At 39.6% G+C, this 17,737-nt stretch overlaps 2 protein-coding genes across 4 annotated transcripts in view; both read left to right on the top strand.

Annotated features, from left to right (window-relative positions):
* Positions 1–10,897, top strand: part of Bdp1 (B double prime 1, subunit of RNA polymerase III transcription initiation factor IIIB) — a 91,802-nt gene extending 80,905 nt beyond the window's left edge. For all 3 annotated transcript variants that reach the window (XM_027401635.2, XM_027401634.2, XM_027401633.2), the window contains exons 38-39: positions 1,591–1,834; positions 8,077–10,897. In XM_027401635.2, coding sequence (XP_027257436.1) covers positions 1,591–1,834; positions 8,077–8,208 — 376 coding nt within the window. In that variant the 3' untranslated portion in view covers positions 8,209–10,897. The remainder of the gene's footprint in view (positions 1–1,590; positions 1,835–8,076) is intronic.
* A 3,925-nt stretch (positions 10,898–14,822) lies between these two features.
* Positions 14,823–17,737, top strand: part of Mccc2 (methylcrotonoyl-CoA carboxylase 2) — a 60,167-nt gene continuing 57,252 nt past the window's right edge. The window contains exon 1 of the mRNA XM_027401636.2: positions 14,823–15,092. Coding sequence (XP_027257437.1) covers positions 14,964–15,092 — 129 coding nt within the window. The 5' untranslated portion in view covers positions 14,823–14,963. The remainder of the gene's footprint in view (positions 15,093–17,737) is intronic.

Genomic DNA, 17,737 nt, shown 5'->3' with positions numbered 1-17,737 from the left:
TGTATAACCAGAGCTTAGCTTTACTGAAACTGTTTCAGACAGCAAACTTAGAACATATTACTTTTTTTCTAGTGTGTTCAGTCATTGTTTCGGTGGTTACATATTGTGTTGTATGAAGCATAAATGTTCAGATGAGATGAGAAAATATAGAGTTGGTTTCCAGTGGCTCTGGAAGTTGTTTATTCAATTTTCAAATAATATGGCATTATGTTTCCTTATGTCTTTTAATATGGGTTTCTCTTTAGGTCCATATCTACTGCTGCCACATTGTTTTCCCATATACACTAGAAAGATGCCTTTAGGGTAATAAGTGATTACTGGCTTGTCAGCTGCATCAGAAACTTTAACTTGGTAACTTGGGGATAATTGGCACTGTCTTCCATTAAGAGGAAAAGACATGCATGTCTTTAAAAAGCTTATTTCAACCTGGGCTTGATGGGGCACACCTTTAATCCCAGCACTCGGGAGACAGAGGCAGGTGGATCTCTGAGTTTAAGGCCAGCCTGGTCTATATAATAAGTTCTAGAACAACCAGAGCTACATAGTGAGACCCTGTCTTCAAACAAACAAACAAACAAACATTAGCTGGACAGTGGTAGTCCACTCCTTTAATTCTAGCACTTGAGAGGTGGCAGAGACATACAGATGTCTTGTTTGAGGCCAGCCTGGTCTAGGACCACATAAAGAAACCCTGTTTAAAAACAACAAACAAAAAGGGCTTATTTCATCTACTATTATTATTGTTATTGTTATCTTTAAATGCCGAAAGTAAAACTCATTAATATCTTTTCTAACCTTTAGGGTTTACTGATATTTGAAAAGGGTAAGAAAGTATTACCAGGTTTAAAACAAGTTGAGAAGCAGAAGTTCGGGCAGGCTAATAAGCTTCATCAGAACTATGTTCCTAGAGGGCATGCTTAGGCTTCAGTGGCCATGTGGTTTCTGTTGCAGCTGTCCTATTCTATTTGCCACCCAGAAAGCAGCTGTGCCATGGACACTATGTGCATCCTGAAACTTACAGTCAGAGTGTGTTTGCACTATGGATGTCATTTGACTCGGGCCGAATCTGTTTCAGATTCGGAGTTCCATTCTAATAATACTCCCAGGTGATTTGTGTGTGCTTTTAAGCTTGGACAACCTTGCCCAGATACACATCATAGCATAGTGTCATTAGTACCTAGTAAAGTGTACCACTTTAGCATTAATAGAAATAAAGTTATATTAAGAATGTGTCTCTTTTTTGGTTGTTGTTGTTTTTGTTATTTGAGACCAGGTTTCTCTGTGTAGCTCTAGCTGTCCTAGACCTTGCTCTATAGACCATGCTGGCCTCACCTCATTTGCTTCTGCTTCCCGAGTGCTGGGATTATAGGTGTGTGCCGCCGCCAACACCTGAGGGATGTGCTTTGCTGAGTGTGATAATACATTCCTGTAGCACTACAGTACTTAAGAGGCTGAGGCAGAAATATCTTAACTACATATAGAAAGACCTTCTGTAAATCAACAGCAAAAACCAGGGTTAGATGTGTAGGGGGAAGGAATGTATGTGTACGTGTACAGATTTGTTGACTATCTTTGCATTTTCTTTTCTAGACCTGGCAGAAGACCTTTGGGATTTTTGTCTTTAATATGTCCCAAAAATAGTTTGGACTCTGATGAAGTGACTCAAACCCATAGTAAGAAACGCCTAAAACCTCATATTCCTGTATCACGACGAAATTTGAAAAAATCTAATGTAGTTACTGCAAACCAGAAAAAAAATGAATCTTCTGATCCTCTCCCATCTCCAAGTGTTACTGACACTCAGTCTGATAATCCTGGAACTTCAGCATCTCAGGTATGTGAGAACTGATGTATTTTATTGTGAGATATAGATCATCTCAACTAGGGAAAATGTAGCAGTTTATTTTTAGTTGTATGCCAGAACAACTTCCATTTACCGCAAAAATGCAGCTCATTTAGTATGAGGTATTGAGCTAGCCATAAATGGGCTACTTAATTGCTGTTCCTTCAATCCATAGACTCTGATGACCTATAGAAGCAAAATGAAGTACTGTTTTTAGTTTTATTTGTCTTAGGAAAAGTGTTCTGGCATGCAAAAATTCAAAGTAGTGTAATTGTAGAATTTGTTTGTATGTTTTGTCTATGCATTCTGAAGCTGTCTGATGGCAAGGACTAGGATGAAGAAACCTGTGACCTCTACTTACTGACTTGTCGCTGCTAAAATAGTGTTGTTACTAGTTCCCCTAAAGTATTAAAACCTGTGACTTCTACATACTGACTTATCACTGCTGAAATAATGTTATTACCAATTCTCTTAAAGTCTTGGGGATTTAACTTGGGGCTTCATGTATTCTGGGAAAATGCTTCACCAGTGAGCTACATCATCAGCATTAGCATCATTGTCAGGGTGTCTCACAGAATGCTTGTCTGTTAGCAATGTGATAGTGCCAGCATAATCATAGCATTGCCATCGTTAGATATTAATGTCTCAAAATAATTCTAATTTTTTTGTTAAATATGATGGAGGGTAATGTTATGTTGTTTGAATTTTTGTTTCCTTAATTACTAGTGACTTGGGTCTTAAAAAATATATTTACGGGGGCTGGAGAGATGGCTCAGAGATTAAGAGCACTGCCTGCTCTTCCAGAGGTTCTGAGTTCAATTCCCAGCAACCACATGGTGGCTCACAGCCATCTATAATGAGATCTGGTGCCCTCCTCTAGCCTGCAGAGATATATGCAAGCAAATACTGTATACATAATAAATAAATATTTAAAAAATAATGCACGATTTTTTTTTAAAAAAATATATTTACTAGAATTTTCTCAGTTGTATTATCAGTTTGTTTCTTTATTATTTATTTATTGCTCTCTTGGAGCCTTTGACTAGGAATTTTTCTCCAGCTGGATTAACGTGATAGTTTATACCTATAACAAGCACAAGGGAGGTCAAACTAGGAAGGTTGTAGGTTCAAGGCCAGCCTGGGGTATGTAGTGACAGCAAAACATAGAAGACTTTACTTAAAGGTTTTTATCTGAAAATTTTAATAATCAGTTTTGAAGATTTTATTTTGTGTATGGTTATTGGCTTTGGTGTATAATGTGAGGCAAAATTCAAGGTTGCTGAGTTTTGTGTTTTTTTTTTAAATAAAAATTTACTTTGAATATTTTCTTTGTTTTAAAATCTACATATTAAAAAAGAATTTAGTATTAAAGTATTCCCTTCACACAAATTTGTGGTATTACCACCTTTTTCTATCATATCTATCATATCCAGATCCCCCTCTATTTATATAAATAACATGCTATTTTCTGGCCTTTGTTCAAACAAACAATAACAGAATCCCAGAATGTCTTAAAAGACTTTTGTGAAATGATAAAGATCTTTCTCTCCCACTGTAGCTCTCTTTCTCAAAAATTGCTCTCTTTCAAAATTTTCATTTTGAGGTAATTGTAATTTTGTGTGCAGTTGTAAGGTATAATACAAAAAAAAAAAAAAAAATCCATCCACCTGTAACCCAGTTTCCTCAGTGCTAACATTTTTTCACAGTGGTGTTCCAACTTTGACATTGGTCCAGTCAGGATGCAGAACAGCTACCAAGACCCTTTGAGGTTGTCCAGTGTGTAGAGAGGCCTGCTTCTTCCCACTTCACTCCCTTCTTAACAGTCTGTTCATTTAGTCTGTCATAGAAATGTTACACAAATTGAATTACACATTTAAGATTAGGTTCTACCACCCCCCACCAGCATAGTGTCCTGAATATTCATTCAGATAGTTTTATATATTAATAATTTGTTGATTTTTTTTTTTCTGGTAGTTTGTTTAGATGGAGTTTCTGTCCCACCCCGTCCTGCAGCCATTTAGTCCCAAATAAACACACAGAGGCTAATATTAATTATAAACTGTTTGGTCAGTGACTGAGGCTTCTTGTTGGCTAACTCTCTCTTAATTATTAACCCATTTCTATTAATATGTGTATCTCCATGTGGTCTTGGCTTACTGGTGATGCCCAGGATTCTTGCTTACTGGCATATTCCTGACTCCGCCTACTACCTTTCTCTGTTCCTGTTTGGATTTCTTGCCTGACTAAGTCCTGTTCATTGGCAGAAACAGCTTTATTCATTAACCAATAAGAGAAACATATATTCACAGCATACAGAAGGACATCCCCCATCATCTCTTTTCTGTCTAAATAAAAGGAAGGTTTTAACTTTAACATAGCGAAATTATATGTAATAAAACAGTTGTCAAGCAAGAAGTATAATTAATAATATTTAGTTCACTAACATTTGGTAAATTTTAAGGAAAATATTTTATCATCTATCCTATCTTTGTGAGAAAAATTTATATGTTACTTTTATCAAAACTAAGGAAAGCCATAACCATAACTCTGTGTCTTCAATTCTATCAAAGACCCCAGAAGGATAATATATACACTCTAGAATTGACAGAAACATCACTGCCTGGACAGTCACGCAAAGTTCCTCTGTAACTTTGGGGCATATCTCTTCAGCCTATAGTCCCAGAATGTCTGCCAGACTTTGATGAAGCAGGAGCCTTGAAGTACCATCCTGTCCCTTGGCAAGTTCAGCAGTCACTTTTCTTTGTAACCTGCTTGTCCAGTTTGGACAGTGTGCTGTCAGGCAGCCAGACAAGAGCAGTTTCTTGTCCAAATGGCTGTCCCTGCCACGTTGAAGGCAAACTCCATAACGACTTTCTTCAATGTCTTTCTCTGTGACCTAATTGGAGTTGCTGGGAGCAGTTGTGTCTTATTGCCATGAAAAACCCCAATAAACCATTTTAAATGCCATATTCTGAAGGTCTTTGAAAGGTTTTGAACAATACCTTCCTTCTCCTTTGAAATATATATCTGTATATCTAGAAAACCTAACTAACATAAGTTTTGACTATTATGGTTGACTATCTATAATTTGTATTTAATTATACATTGCATTTTAAATGAGCTACATAAGCCCAATACCTAGCCGGGCAGTGGTGGCACACACCTTTAATTCCAGCACTTGGGAGGCAGAGGCAGGCAGATCTCTGTGGGTTTGAGACTAGCTTACTGGTCTAGAAGAGCTAGTTCCAGTATAGGCTCCAAAGCTATGCAAGAAAAAACCCTGTCTTGAAAAATACCAAAAAAAAACCCCCACAATACCTAAACAAGAGTAGAAATATACATATAGCAAAATTGACCTTAAATTTGTATCAATAAACTCAAATCCATACCAGTGTATTTATTTCTATATCATATTTCCTCTTTTTTTTTTTAAAGAGATTGACCAATAACCACTTATAACCAACCCCATTTAAATGAAAACAAACATTTATGAACAATATTTGGGTATTTGGGTGTAGTTCTTTCCAAACTGCTTTCTGCTGTTTGGGGACACTGTTAATCCCATAGGGATCCTGCGAAAACCCAGAGTCATGGCCAAATCCTGACTGTAGTAGTCTGCAAGGATGCATTGTCCCAGCTGTCTTAGATGTTGAATCACCTGGACCACTGCTTCAGGACGTCTTGTTTGATCAAACCATATTAGTCTGGAAGGAATCCACAGCTTTTCATCTTCTGTGGAAACAAAAGTGGAACCTCTTTTCCAAAGTAACATGTCCTTAGACTTAAATTTTGAAGTCAAGGCATTTTCAAAATATATAGGTTGGATTAATCCAGCAGCATTTATTATTATTGTTGTTGTTGTTGTTGTTGTTATTATTATTATTATTATTATTATTATTATTATTATTATTGGTTTTTCAAGACAGGGTTTCTCTGTGTAGCTTTGGAGCCTATCCTGGCACTCGCTCTGGAGACCAGGCTGGCCTCGAACTCACAGAGATCTGCCTGCCTCCCAGCAGCATTTATAATCAAATGTCTTTTAACAGCTATTTCTCCTTCCTCAGCAGTCAAGCAATTCAAAGATAGCACAATAACATGCAGTATACAGACTCTGTGTATTTTCCATCTTTACATGGCTTTTTTTTTTTTTAATTGCTCTATTTCTTTTATTTTGGGGGACAGGGTTTCTCTATGTAGCCTTTGCTGTCCTGGAACTCACTCTGTAGTCTAGGCTGACCTTGAACTCACAGAGATCTGCCTGCCTCTGCCTCCAGAGTGCTGGGATTAAAGGCATGCGCCACCACACCTAGCTACTCTTTCTTTTTTTAAGGACTTTATCCTTTTTCTTTTCTCTCCTAAAACTCTCTCTCTCTCTCTCTCTCTCTCTCTCTCTCTCTCTCTCTCTCTCTCTCTCTCTCTCTCTCTCCATATATAATATATATATATATATATATATATATATATATATATATATACACAAACACTGTAAACTGTATAGAAATTTTTCTTCATTGGAATCAGTCTTTACTATGTATCTCTTAACTTTTTCTGACCACATGAATCTTTAATCTACTAACAGCATGGCTAGGATTAAAGCTTCAGCTGGCCCCGCCACATTTCTTGGCTTCCTGAGAGTCTAACTTCATGGTGGAGATACTGGTGGGAGCCATGTTTATTGCCACAACTCTGCTGAATTTCTAGGTCCATGTCACCACCAAGAAGCATGTGCTAGTTGCTCATAAACACCATTTAAATGTTTGATAGCCGGCCTCTTAAAAGAGCCTTGCAGTTTTTTGTTGATACTGCTGAGTCAGTAAGCCTCTCTTAAAGGAGACCACTTCTGCCTGCCTCTAGCAAACAGCCCACCTGGGAAAATGCTGCAGCCAAGAAGCCAAGCTGTCCAGGAACTTGCTCTTGTAGACAAGGCTGGTCTCGTACTCACAGAGATCAGCCTGCCTCTGCCTCCCCAAAGCGTGTGCCTCCACCGCCTGGCTTGAACTGGTGTTTTTAAGACTGGCCTGGAACTCATTATGTAGATCAGGTTTTTTGAGACAAAAATCTCAAGTATTAAGCTTAATCCTCTTGAGTCAGTCTTCTAAATGTGGAAATTACAGGCTTGTACCACCACAAGTTGGTCTGTCTGTGATGACTATATGGTATTTCATTATTGGGTTTTATTGCTTAGTAATACTAATTTTATGTTAGGCATTTAGGTTGTTCCTAATTATGCTCCATTTCAAACAGCACAGTGATAGCTATCTTCTAAATAGATCATTTTACCTGTTCATCTGTGGACTTAATAGATATTAGTAGAACAGTATAAAATACTGGGCTATACAGTGAGTTCTACAAATATTTGTTCTATTAATGGATACACTTAGAAATGCTTGGTCAGAAGGAATGATGAATGATTGTTCTTTTGATAGATACTACCTGCTCTGTCTCTAAGGGACCATTCCAGTTACTATGTTATCAATTGTTACACTATCAGTACACCCTCTGGCCCTACCCCAGCACACACACCTTTTTTTTTTTTTTTTTTTTGGATTCAAATCAGGATTTTGTTTTGTATCCCCAGATGGCCTTTACCTGGAATCCAAGGGTTTAAGGTTATAGAAGTGTACCACCATGCCACTTCATTCTCTATAGGCCTGCATGTCTGTGTGAGAGTGTCAGATCTTGGAGTTACAGATAATTGTGAGCTGCCATGTGGGTCCTGGGAATCAAACCCTGGTCCTCTGAAAGAGCAGTCAGTGCTTTTAACCACTGAGCCATCTCTCCAGCCCTTATTAGCAATACTTTTATTCTGTGAGATTTAACTTCTGTGTGAGCCATTCATATTGTTTTCTGGGTATTTCACTTATTAGAAAACATATATAATACATATTTTATGTATAGTGATTTGTAGTGATTTGTTTTCTCAGGAAAACAATTGTACCTTCCCTTAATATTCTTAACACCTCTACATTTATGTGGATCTGGGTATCCACATTGTCCTCCTTGTTCTTAGGCAGCAAATGCTCTAACCACTGAGATATCTCCCCCTTCCCTCATTGATTATGCTACAAATGTTACCTTATTATTAAATATTAAAGTGTTCACTTTTCTTTGCTAGTGATTGAGCCCAGGGCCTCATGCCAGCTAGGCAAGCATTGTGCTACTCCTCTCCAGCCCCAGTCCTCACTTGCAGTGTATAAACATTGTATTACATTCTGGTTTTATGCTCTTCCTAGGTTTCTTCTGATCAGCCACTGCTAAAAGAAAAATGTAAAAATGGGCCAAAAAGGGCATCTGAAGAGGAGGCTACCACAGTCTCAGAGTTTGTCTTCAATGACATCTTCATTGAAGTGGATGAAACAGAATAAAGCACTCTTCTGGATTTTCCTTTCTTCATCTATTTTTGTAGTAATTTTGAGACTTTGAGAATCCCTGATGTTAATAAGCAGTGTTTAGAAGAGCACCACTGCCTGTTTTTATCTAGGTCAATTTGAATATTTATTGAGCTTAATTTGCAACTTTTATAATCAGTGGAAAACATTTCATTCTGAAATACCAAGCAATTAAGACTGTTCTCTCTGACAGACATCTTAACTTGTTTACATTTGATTCACCCTGTGCTGAGCACACGTGGACTTGTGGACTGTGTGGGCCCACATCTGTATAAATCATAGTGCTGACATACTTGGAGCCTGATTGTATCTAACATTAGTGACCTTCTTTTGTAAAGGTGGTTGTTTGTTTTTGTTTTGAGGGTGATGAAAGTCTGTTCAATTGCCTGTAAGTGTATGAAAGCAAATTGTGAAACTCCACTTTGTATGGTAAAGCTAAAACTTCTATTTTCAGCCATTTGACTGAAAAAAAATGTGTATTTTTCTAATTCATGGTGATGTAGCATTAGTTCTAATTGAAGATCTAGTATTTAAACTTGCTATTTATAAAGAGGGAACATCAAAGAGATTATTTATTTTTAAATTTTTTATTTAAAAGTATATCCCCATTTAATTATTTTCACTTACCAGATTTGGGCAAAGAAAGCATTAACAAATAATTTGTCTCCTTTTCCTCTTTACTTTTAATGCTATTTTAAAATGTCGTAACTAAAATGTTTAGGTAGTGTCTATATTCTGAATACTTTCTCATACTTTAGTATATTGAATTTGTACTGTGAATTTTTTTTTGCTTTTCTTATTTCTTCTATTATCTCAGGACTTTCATTGGAAGAAAAAAGTTAACATAGGAGACATTGTCGTGTAAAACAATCTTCTACACACAAACACATGTACACACACACACACACACACACACACACACACACACACACACACTCCTTTAAAAATCAAAACAAAACAAAACAAAAAACCAGTGATAGATCCCCCCCACACACCAAATTTTGCTCACAGGATGTGGAGGCCTTTAAACCCAGAACATGATTCTGATGCTAAAGTAGAAAATATGACAGTACAACTTTGCAAAGCTGTACTTGTCATCATTATGGACTTAAGTGTTTTTAGCTTTGAGACTTTAGTCATTTATATCAGTGTCTTATTTCTCCTAGCAGATTTTCCTTGTTTCATATTAAACTCCTCAAAGAACTCATAGCTGAGTAGTTAGAAACTTTTTCCACAAGATATTTTTTTTGGAACTGTAGACCGAGGAGTCCTAGTGGCAGCTTCACAGTCCGTCTGGTTTATATGAGTACAAGGAAGTGCTGAGTGAGGGGCAGGGTTGCCTGGGCTTTTATGTAGGCCCCGCACATTAGGCTACAGTTTTCCTTTTTTCCCCTTTAAGACAGGGTTTCACGTCCCAGACTGGCCTTGAACTTTGTAGATGGTGTTCTTCAGCATTCATCCTCCAGTCTTGACTCTCAGGGCTGGGATTACAGGAGTGCACCACCATGCCCATTTTTATGCTGTGCTGGAGTAGAACCCACGGCTTCCCGAATGCTAGGCAAGTGCTCTACCAACTGAGCTGACCCAGACCTGGACTGCAGTGGTTTTGTCTGTAGGTGCCGAAGTCTGTATTTAGGAGTTATTTGTCATAGAAGTTGCAAAATGTGCCTAAGTGAAAGAAACTGTTGAGTGTATTATGAAATGATCAATACTTCAATTGGAAAAATCTTTTCACCTCTAGGGAAGTTTCATCTTTGTATATTGATAAAATGGTGACCAGTTTTTAAGTTTCTAAACTAAAGAGGCTTACTCAATGAGTCTAGAGTGATGCTAATTCATTGACACTTACTGTGAGCATGTTTCTCATTCTGTGGCTTAGAGTAATTTATGATTTAATGTCTTTGTTATAAAGGAAGATCTATAAGTTAGATGGAAATTCTCAAAGTATGCATCTATTTCATGTGATTAATGTCACAAAATCATGGGGTAATTTGAATTGTTATTTCAGTGTTGCTTTTGTAAATTTAAAAATTTCATATTTTGTAAAGGTTTTTTCTTACTGTTAACTTCAGTTAGATCACCGCAACTAAACTATTATTTATCCCTGTATAATATTTATTTTTTTAACATCTGTCTCTTGTGTGTAATAAACTGATTTTATGAAAGATGTAATTTATTGTATAAAGAGTACAAGGGCGTTCATTGTATAGAGAATCAAGTCAAGTCAACAAATTGTCCTGCTGTTGCAGCCTCAAAGCAGGTGTTGGGAAAAGAAACATGATCAGTGTTCTTAGCTTAAAGGGGGAAAGATCTGCGATGGTGTAAAGATGTTGCCAGGAATTTGTTGTATAGATCTTCAAGGAGATGTATTAAAGGTCTGTACCTTTTCCTGACTTTTTCCTCCTGATTACTTACATCTTAATAGGTTACCAGGCGTGGTTTAAAAGTCTATGTTGATAAATGATTAAGGCATAGATAAAAAATTAACATCCACTGTTTACTACCACATTATTCTAAATGCAAGTGACCATGTATACTGCCATGCTTGAAGGAGTTTTTGATAAAAGAAGCAATATCTGTCATTTGTAAATTTTCTTGTTCTAAAGAAAGCAGTTCTATGTTCTGTAAATAAAAATTATGTAAATAAAAGTTATTTTATATCATTTTTGTTTCGTCCTTTTCAATCAACAAGATATTTATGTTCAATTCATTAGTTTCTGTTTCCAGTTATCATTTATACGTCTTTATAAAAATATAGTATTGCCAGGTATGGTATCAAGCCTGTAAATCCCAGAACCCACAAGCAGGGGCAGAAGGAGTGTGAGTTTGACTGGGCTATATAGTGAACCTGTATCTCAAAAATAAATAAATAAATAAACAAATAGATAAATAAATAAAAAGAAAGAAAAGAAATAAAATGTCCCATAATATAGTAAGAAGAATTCTTGATGCTTTTTATGTTTTTTGTTTGTTTGCAAAAATAAATGATAGGCTTTCCTGTGTATTTGAGGTTTTGTTTATTCTTTTATTTGTTCTTTAATGGAGTTTTACATATAATAACCCAAGATCTTTTGCTCCTCCCTCCCTAACACACATAGTTTGTTTTCTCTGTAGGGAGAGAAATTAAAGATTTAGTTCCATGATATAATAAAAACCAGGATTTTTGAAGTGTTTATTGGCAAGTATCATTTGCCTACAAGTTTTTTGCTGAATTATCTGTGGAAACTGTTAGTTTGGCCATTTCTTCAGATATATAAAAGTCATGGATTTTGTTCCATCATCAGAGGGAGGGTGGGAGAGAGAGAGACTTGTCTGTTCATTTTTAGAGACATAATGAAATAGGAAATTTTATTTTTCTTATGATGCCAAAGGCATTAACTACGTTATCTAATATCTACTTATGAAAATTTACATAGATGTGTGTAGTACTATCTGAGTGAGGGTTTGAGTTCAGCCTGGATGCATAGCAAGATCCTGTCTGTGCTGACTTTTACCCCCCAACTTGACCCAAGCCATAGTTGTTTTGGAAGAGAGAACTTCAACTGAGAAAATACCTCCCCAAAATTGGCCTGTAGACGAGAGTGTGGGGGTATTTTCTTGATTAATGACTGTGTACCACTCCTGGGCAGGTGATTCTGAGTTATGTAAAAGCAAGCTGGGCAAGTCAGTAAGCAGCTTCTCCACTGCTGTTTCAGTTCCGGCTGACTTCCTTAATAACAGACTGTGATCAGGATAGGCAAGCAAACTACAGTGGTGTCTGAAAACGAATCCAGGGCAGGAGATCGTTCAGTGCCTAAGAGTACCACTCTTGCAGAGTTTGGTTCCCAGCACTCCTGTTGGCAAACTCACAACCACCTGTTGTGACTTTTTTTTTTTTTTTTTTTTTTTTTTGAGGCCTTTTTCTGGCCTCAGGGCAACGGCACTCACATTTTCATACTCATTTACAGTCATTGATCCATACACATAATTAAAAATAAATCCTAAAATCCTTATAGTTAATCCCAAATATTCAGTCCTTCCTACAAACATATGTAACATTAAACACACTCAGCAGTTTGCATGTATGTATTGACATATTTAAAGAATAAGGCAATAAGACATGAATTTGAGAGGGAGTGGAATAGGGGTGGGAACCCATGGGAGGGGTAGGAGGAGCAAGTGATACATATTTTAATTAAGTAGGAAATTTAAAAAATGGTTTTGGGGCAGTTTTATGCAGTTCAGGCTGGTTTCAAACTCACAATTAGCCTGGGATTTCCTTGAACTTTTGACCCTAGTAGTTTACCTCTGGAGTGCTGGAATTACTAGAACCTTTTTCTTTGGCCTCAATGCCAGGAGTATATACTTCATCCAGGTCAACTGCTCTGCTTTGGTTTTGTTTTCTTTTATGTGGCTTGTATGCTGTGCGAATCTTTAGGTTGTTTTCTTCTGCACTGCAAGAACTTATTGGGGGTAAACTTAGAGGAAGGTAGAATACTTAGGTCATATTTTATATGGCAAACTCACTTTGATTTGACATATATGCCCCGGTTTCCTTAGATTTTTAAAATTTTGTCAATGCTGGGACTGTAGAGGCTCCATGGGTAAGAGCACTTGCTGCCCAAGTATGAGGACCTAAATTTGGGTCTTGGGAGTTACTGCATGCCTGTGTTAATCCCAGGGCTGTGCAGGGGTGGAAGGATCACAGGCTTCCTAGCTACAAGCCTCTGACTCCAAGTTCATCGAAAGACTTGGTCTCAGAGGAATTGGGGGGGCGGGGTAGTGACAGCAGGACACCTGATAATGTCTGACTTCCATGTGTGCACTTGCACTCTCATGCACATACATCACGCACCATACACAAAAGGTGTCACTCCTTCAAAATAAGCACCATTTAATAAGCAGGCATGTTCATCTTCCTCGTGTGTGTGTGTGTGTGTGTGTGTGTGTGTGTGTGTGTGTGTGTGTGTGTGTGTTTATTTTGATGGAGCTCATATCACTTAGCTACACCACCAGCCCAACACTATTTGTGTGACAATGGTGTCTTCTCCAAAATTCATGTTTGAACACTTCATTTATGCTGTGTTTCCATCTGTTGCCCAGACTGGCTTCTAAATTCCTAGGCTCACAAAAGTCCCCAGTATCAACCCAATAGGTTTCTGAGGCCCCCTGACTCATGCTACCAATCAAGTGAAATTTTTAGTTCTAGATTATTTAGAAGCATAGTCTCTCAGCGGGTGACTGAATCACGAGGACTCTGTTCTCAGGAGTGGGACTTAGATGTCCTTATAAAGGGCTTGAGGAAGGGTGTTTTCTCCCTTCCCACCCCTCTGTTTTTCGGGGCTCTAGAAGATGTAACTTCAAGGCATCATCTTAGAAGACTTGGCTCTCTGGAGGCACCATGCTTGCTGAGATCCTTGTCATGGATATCATATTCTCCAGACAAATTTCTCTGTGTATAAAGGATCTAGTTTGAGGTAGTTTATTTTGTTGTTGTTGATGTTTTTGAGACAGGGTCTCACTAAGTAGTCCTAGGCTGTCCTCTAACTCGCAGAGATCTGCCTGCCTCTAGAATGCCCGCAAGTGGCTGGTTTCAGACAGTCCTTTACAGCAGCACAGACAGACTGAGACACTGCCTCAAAGGATACTAAATTGCACAACCATGACTTAAGCCTTCCTTCAAATTTGTGGCAAAGGATGCAACAATACTGGTGTTTCTGCTATTTGCTGCAGGGTGTAATAAAACGTGGGGCTGTGGCAGCTATTTCTCCTATTCTGAGACTGGGCTCTTCCTCAACAGAGTACTCAGTAACTAATTAGCTACTTCTGGAACCATCCCAATTCCCTCCAAGCCCCTCCAGCCTTTGGCTAACTGGGACTCTTTTCTTAGTAAGCTACTGAAACTGGCAAGTCTTATCAATCGGTTTACACAGTTTTCTACAGGCCAAGCTTCTTCCATAAAGCTGCCAATTAGTGAAGTCCATGTCCCCAAAGAGAGAAAGAGCGAGCGGCCCTGCCTGATTTCCATCTCAGTTGTGTTTTATTCCTACCAGATCTGGCTGTTACTCAGTAGTCATTTGTGCTGTTCTCTCATCAAGCGCCTTTAAGTGTGGAACCAAGTTCACTCCCAGACCATAGCCGACCCTCTCTCTAGCTTGACCATCCTTCTGATGTTTCTGACACTTTGCTTCTCTAAGCAAGCATGCTGTAATAGCGTGTAAGTGTCCAATAAGTGTGTGACTGGAAAAACAAACAAAAAACTAAATTAAGGCACTTTCGTACAGTGTTTTTAATCCTCTAGGGTGTGTTGAGGGTCTTTTCCTGGAGATCCCAATACTGGTGTCTACAGCCTATCACATTCTAAAAGTGATCAGACGTGCTCTGCAGTGGAGGGGCTAAGGACGTGTGACAGAAGCACATCTCCGACAGTGTCAGTGCAGCCACTGTCCCGATTGCAGTGTCTCTCTGTACTCAGCCCAGTGCTCCTGGGCTCGCGATGGAACCTGGACTCGCGGAGCTGCTCTTCTTTTCCTCATTGGAGGGGTCGAGAGGCGTGGCGCGCGGCAGCGACCAATGGGAGGTGGCCTGCTGTGCACGTGCGCGGGGCTGGCCCGGGAGCTGGTGGACCAGGACTGGTGGTGCAAGGACTCGGGCGGAGCACAACTGCCCGGAGCTGCACATCTGTCGGGACAGAAACGACTCCTACTCGGGCTGTCCTCGCTCTCCTAGCTCTCTCGTTGCTCACCGCCACCATGTGGAGCGCGCTGAGGGCAGCTCTGCGGCCCAGCGCTCCGGCAGCTGTCTCTCGGTCGCGCGCCTATCATGGGGACTCTGTGGCCCGACTAGGCACCCAGCCTGACTCGGGCTCCTCCACCTACCAGGTAGGTTGAGCGATCGTCCAGGTGGCCTGTTCTCCCTGCAGGCCCAGAGCCTCCAGGGCCGGAGGGTGGGCATGCTTGGCTGTCTGCTCTTATTTTTTCTGCAGAGAAAAGGCATCATTCTGGGACGCAAAAGGGTCCTGTGAAGTTTGCAGAAGAAAATCGTCCCGGCGAGAGTTTAGCTCACTTTTAGAACTGGCATTGGCCTTCTGTGTCACTAAAATCAGTGGTTCTTAAAACACCGTTCAGCATTGTTTCTTGGGCGGCTTGTAGATGCCTGAACCCGGTTTGACAACTTCGCAATCTCGAAGGTGGGGGGGGGGGTCCTCCTGTTTGCACGACTAATGAATTCCCTAGGGGTCTGTGACAGCCACCCTTAGGAACTACCTTAGCATAGCAGCGCTGGGCGATGTTCACACGCTTTCGTTAAACAGTTTTGTTAACAATAAATACATATCCTACCGTATCTTTAAGTAGCTTTTCTTGGACTTGGGAGGCTTCCTCAGGCCAAAGAAGCAACTCATAACTTGTGAAATATCAAAGCTGGAAAATGTCAATCTGTTCTAAGCCTAAATTGTTCATAGAACCAGTAGTTTTTGTCTGGGAAGAAGTTAACTCAGAAACACTAAGTTGTTTGTGCGGTTTGTGCAGGATGTGTAGGAACAGAACTCATTTGGGTGGAGGGATGTGAACAAGAAGTGAGATAGCTGTGGGGCTGTGACATAGCTGGTTTCTAACCCAAAAAGCTGAAAGCATATCAAGTTGAAGTTATGGGTGAAACGGAGTTAGGTTGGGAAAGACCTGGCAGATTCAAGGTGAAAGGTGGAGGCTAGACTGAAAACAAAGCGAATGTGGATACCCTTGCCCTTTAAAATTAACATATATTAGCTGGGTGTATTGATACTAGCCTTAATCCCACAATTTGGGAGGCAAAAACGTGAGTCTTTGTGAGTTCGAGTCCAGCTTGATCTACAAAGCCAGTTCCAGGACAGCCAGAGTTACAAAGTGAGACCCTCCCCCAAACAAAAACAAACAAAAAAACTCCCTACCACCACAACAGAATGAAGTTAGTATATTGTAACTGTGCAAAATAATGTGATATGTGTATACATTGCTCTTTTTTTTCTTGTCTCCACTCTTCTGCTGACCCCTTTCCTCTTTCTAAATAGTCTTTTTACTGTCTTGTCATCTCTCTCATATATATATATATATATATATATATATATATATATAATCTAGATAGATAGGTATAATCTAGATTCTGCATATGAGATATGGCATTTGTTTCCCTGACTCTAGCTGTTTTACCTAACACCATGAACTCTAGTTCCAACTATTTTCCTCCTTGTCCCTTCCTTCCTTCCTTCCTTCCTTCTTTCCTTCCTTCCTTCCTTCCTTCCTTCCTTCCTTCCTTCCTTCCTTCCTTCCCTTCCTCCCTCCCTTCCTCCTTCCTTCGTTCCTTCTCTCCCACTCTCCTTTCTTTTCCTTTCTTCTTTCTTCCTTTCTTTTCTCCCCCCACCCCTTTTTTTTTTCTTTTTGAGACAGGGTTTCTCTGTGTAGCTCTGGCTGTCCTGGAACTCACTTTGTAGACCAGGGTGACCTCAAACTCTGAGATCTGCCTGCCTCTGTTTCCCGAGTGCTGGAATTAAAAGTGTGCACTACCATCGCCCAGCTCCCACAATTTTCTTGAATACAGTTATTTTACTATTTTTAGGACTCTCATTTATTTTTGACAGTTTCCTATACAAATACAGTGTATATTTTTGTTTGTTTGCTTTTTGAGACAAGGTTTCTCTTTGCTAGCCCTGGGTGTCCTGGAACTGACTTTGTAGATGAAGCTGGAACTTGTGATCACCAACCTCTGCCTCTGGGATTAAAGACACGTGCTACCTCGCCCTGCTAGCTACCTCGCCCTGCTAGCGCATCTTAATGTTCTCCACTCCCAGCTTCCCCTCCCATCCTCCCTAGGCACTTCCCAGCATTCTCTATCCTCCCATATTCATGTCCTTTTAATTATTTCACCTCTTAAAAACTCACTGAGAACTCTTAGTGCTACTTGCTAGAATGTTGACTGATCTCATTGGCTTGGCCTTGTGTTGGTCTTGCTCTGGTAGCCACAACTGCAGTGAGGTCATGAGCACAGTAGCTATGTTAGATCTAGAAGGCACCACCCCTCCCCATCCTCTGACTCTGATTTCAGTTCTTCCACTCCCTCTTAGATGATGTTCCCTAAGCCTTGTGTGTAGGTGAGTGTGATGCAGATGTCTCACTGAAGGCTGAGCACTTGGCGGTCACTTACTCTCAGCACTTTAACAGTCTCTGTATTAACTTCTTCTGCCCACTTTGTAAGGAAGCTTCTCTGACCGAGTCTGAGAGCAGTACTGATATATGTGTATAAACATAAATACTTAGAAAACAGTTTGACAGCGTCCATTCAGCAGAACAATAGCAGTAGGTTCCTCCTCTAGAGCCCATGACTTCCCAAGCCAAGAACTTTTGACTAGGTTTACACTACCAGGCATGAATTCCATTTTGTGGAATAGACATCAAACTGTAACCGTAGTGTGGTTGGTTATCCCCTAACAGTCATGCCACTATTGCACCAGTGGGCACATCTTGCTTAGGAAATTAATTTGGAATGTGCAGGG

Source organism: Cricetulus griseus, chromosome 2 (genome assembly GCF_003668045.3).
Source record: "Cricetulus griseus strain 17A/GY chromosome 2, alternate assembly CriGri-PICRH-1.0, whole genome shotgun sequence".
Lineage (NCBI taxonomy): Eukaryota > Metazoa > Chordata > Mammalia > Rodentia > Cricetidae > Cricetulus > Cricetulus griseus.
The sequence above is the reverse complement of the archived record's forward strand: the minus strand, read 5'-3'. Positions and strand labels throughout refer to the sequence as shown.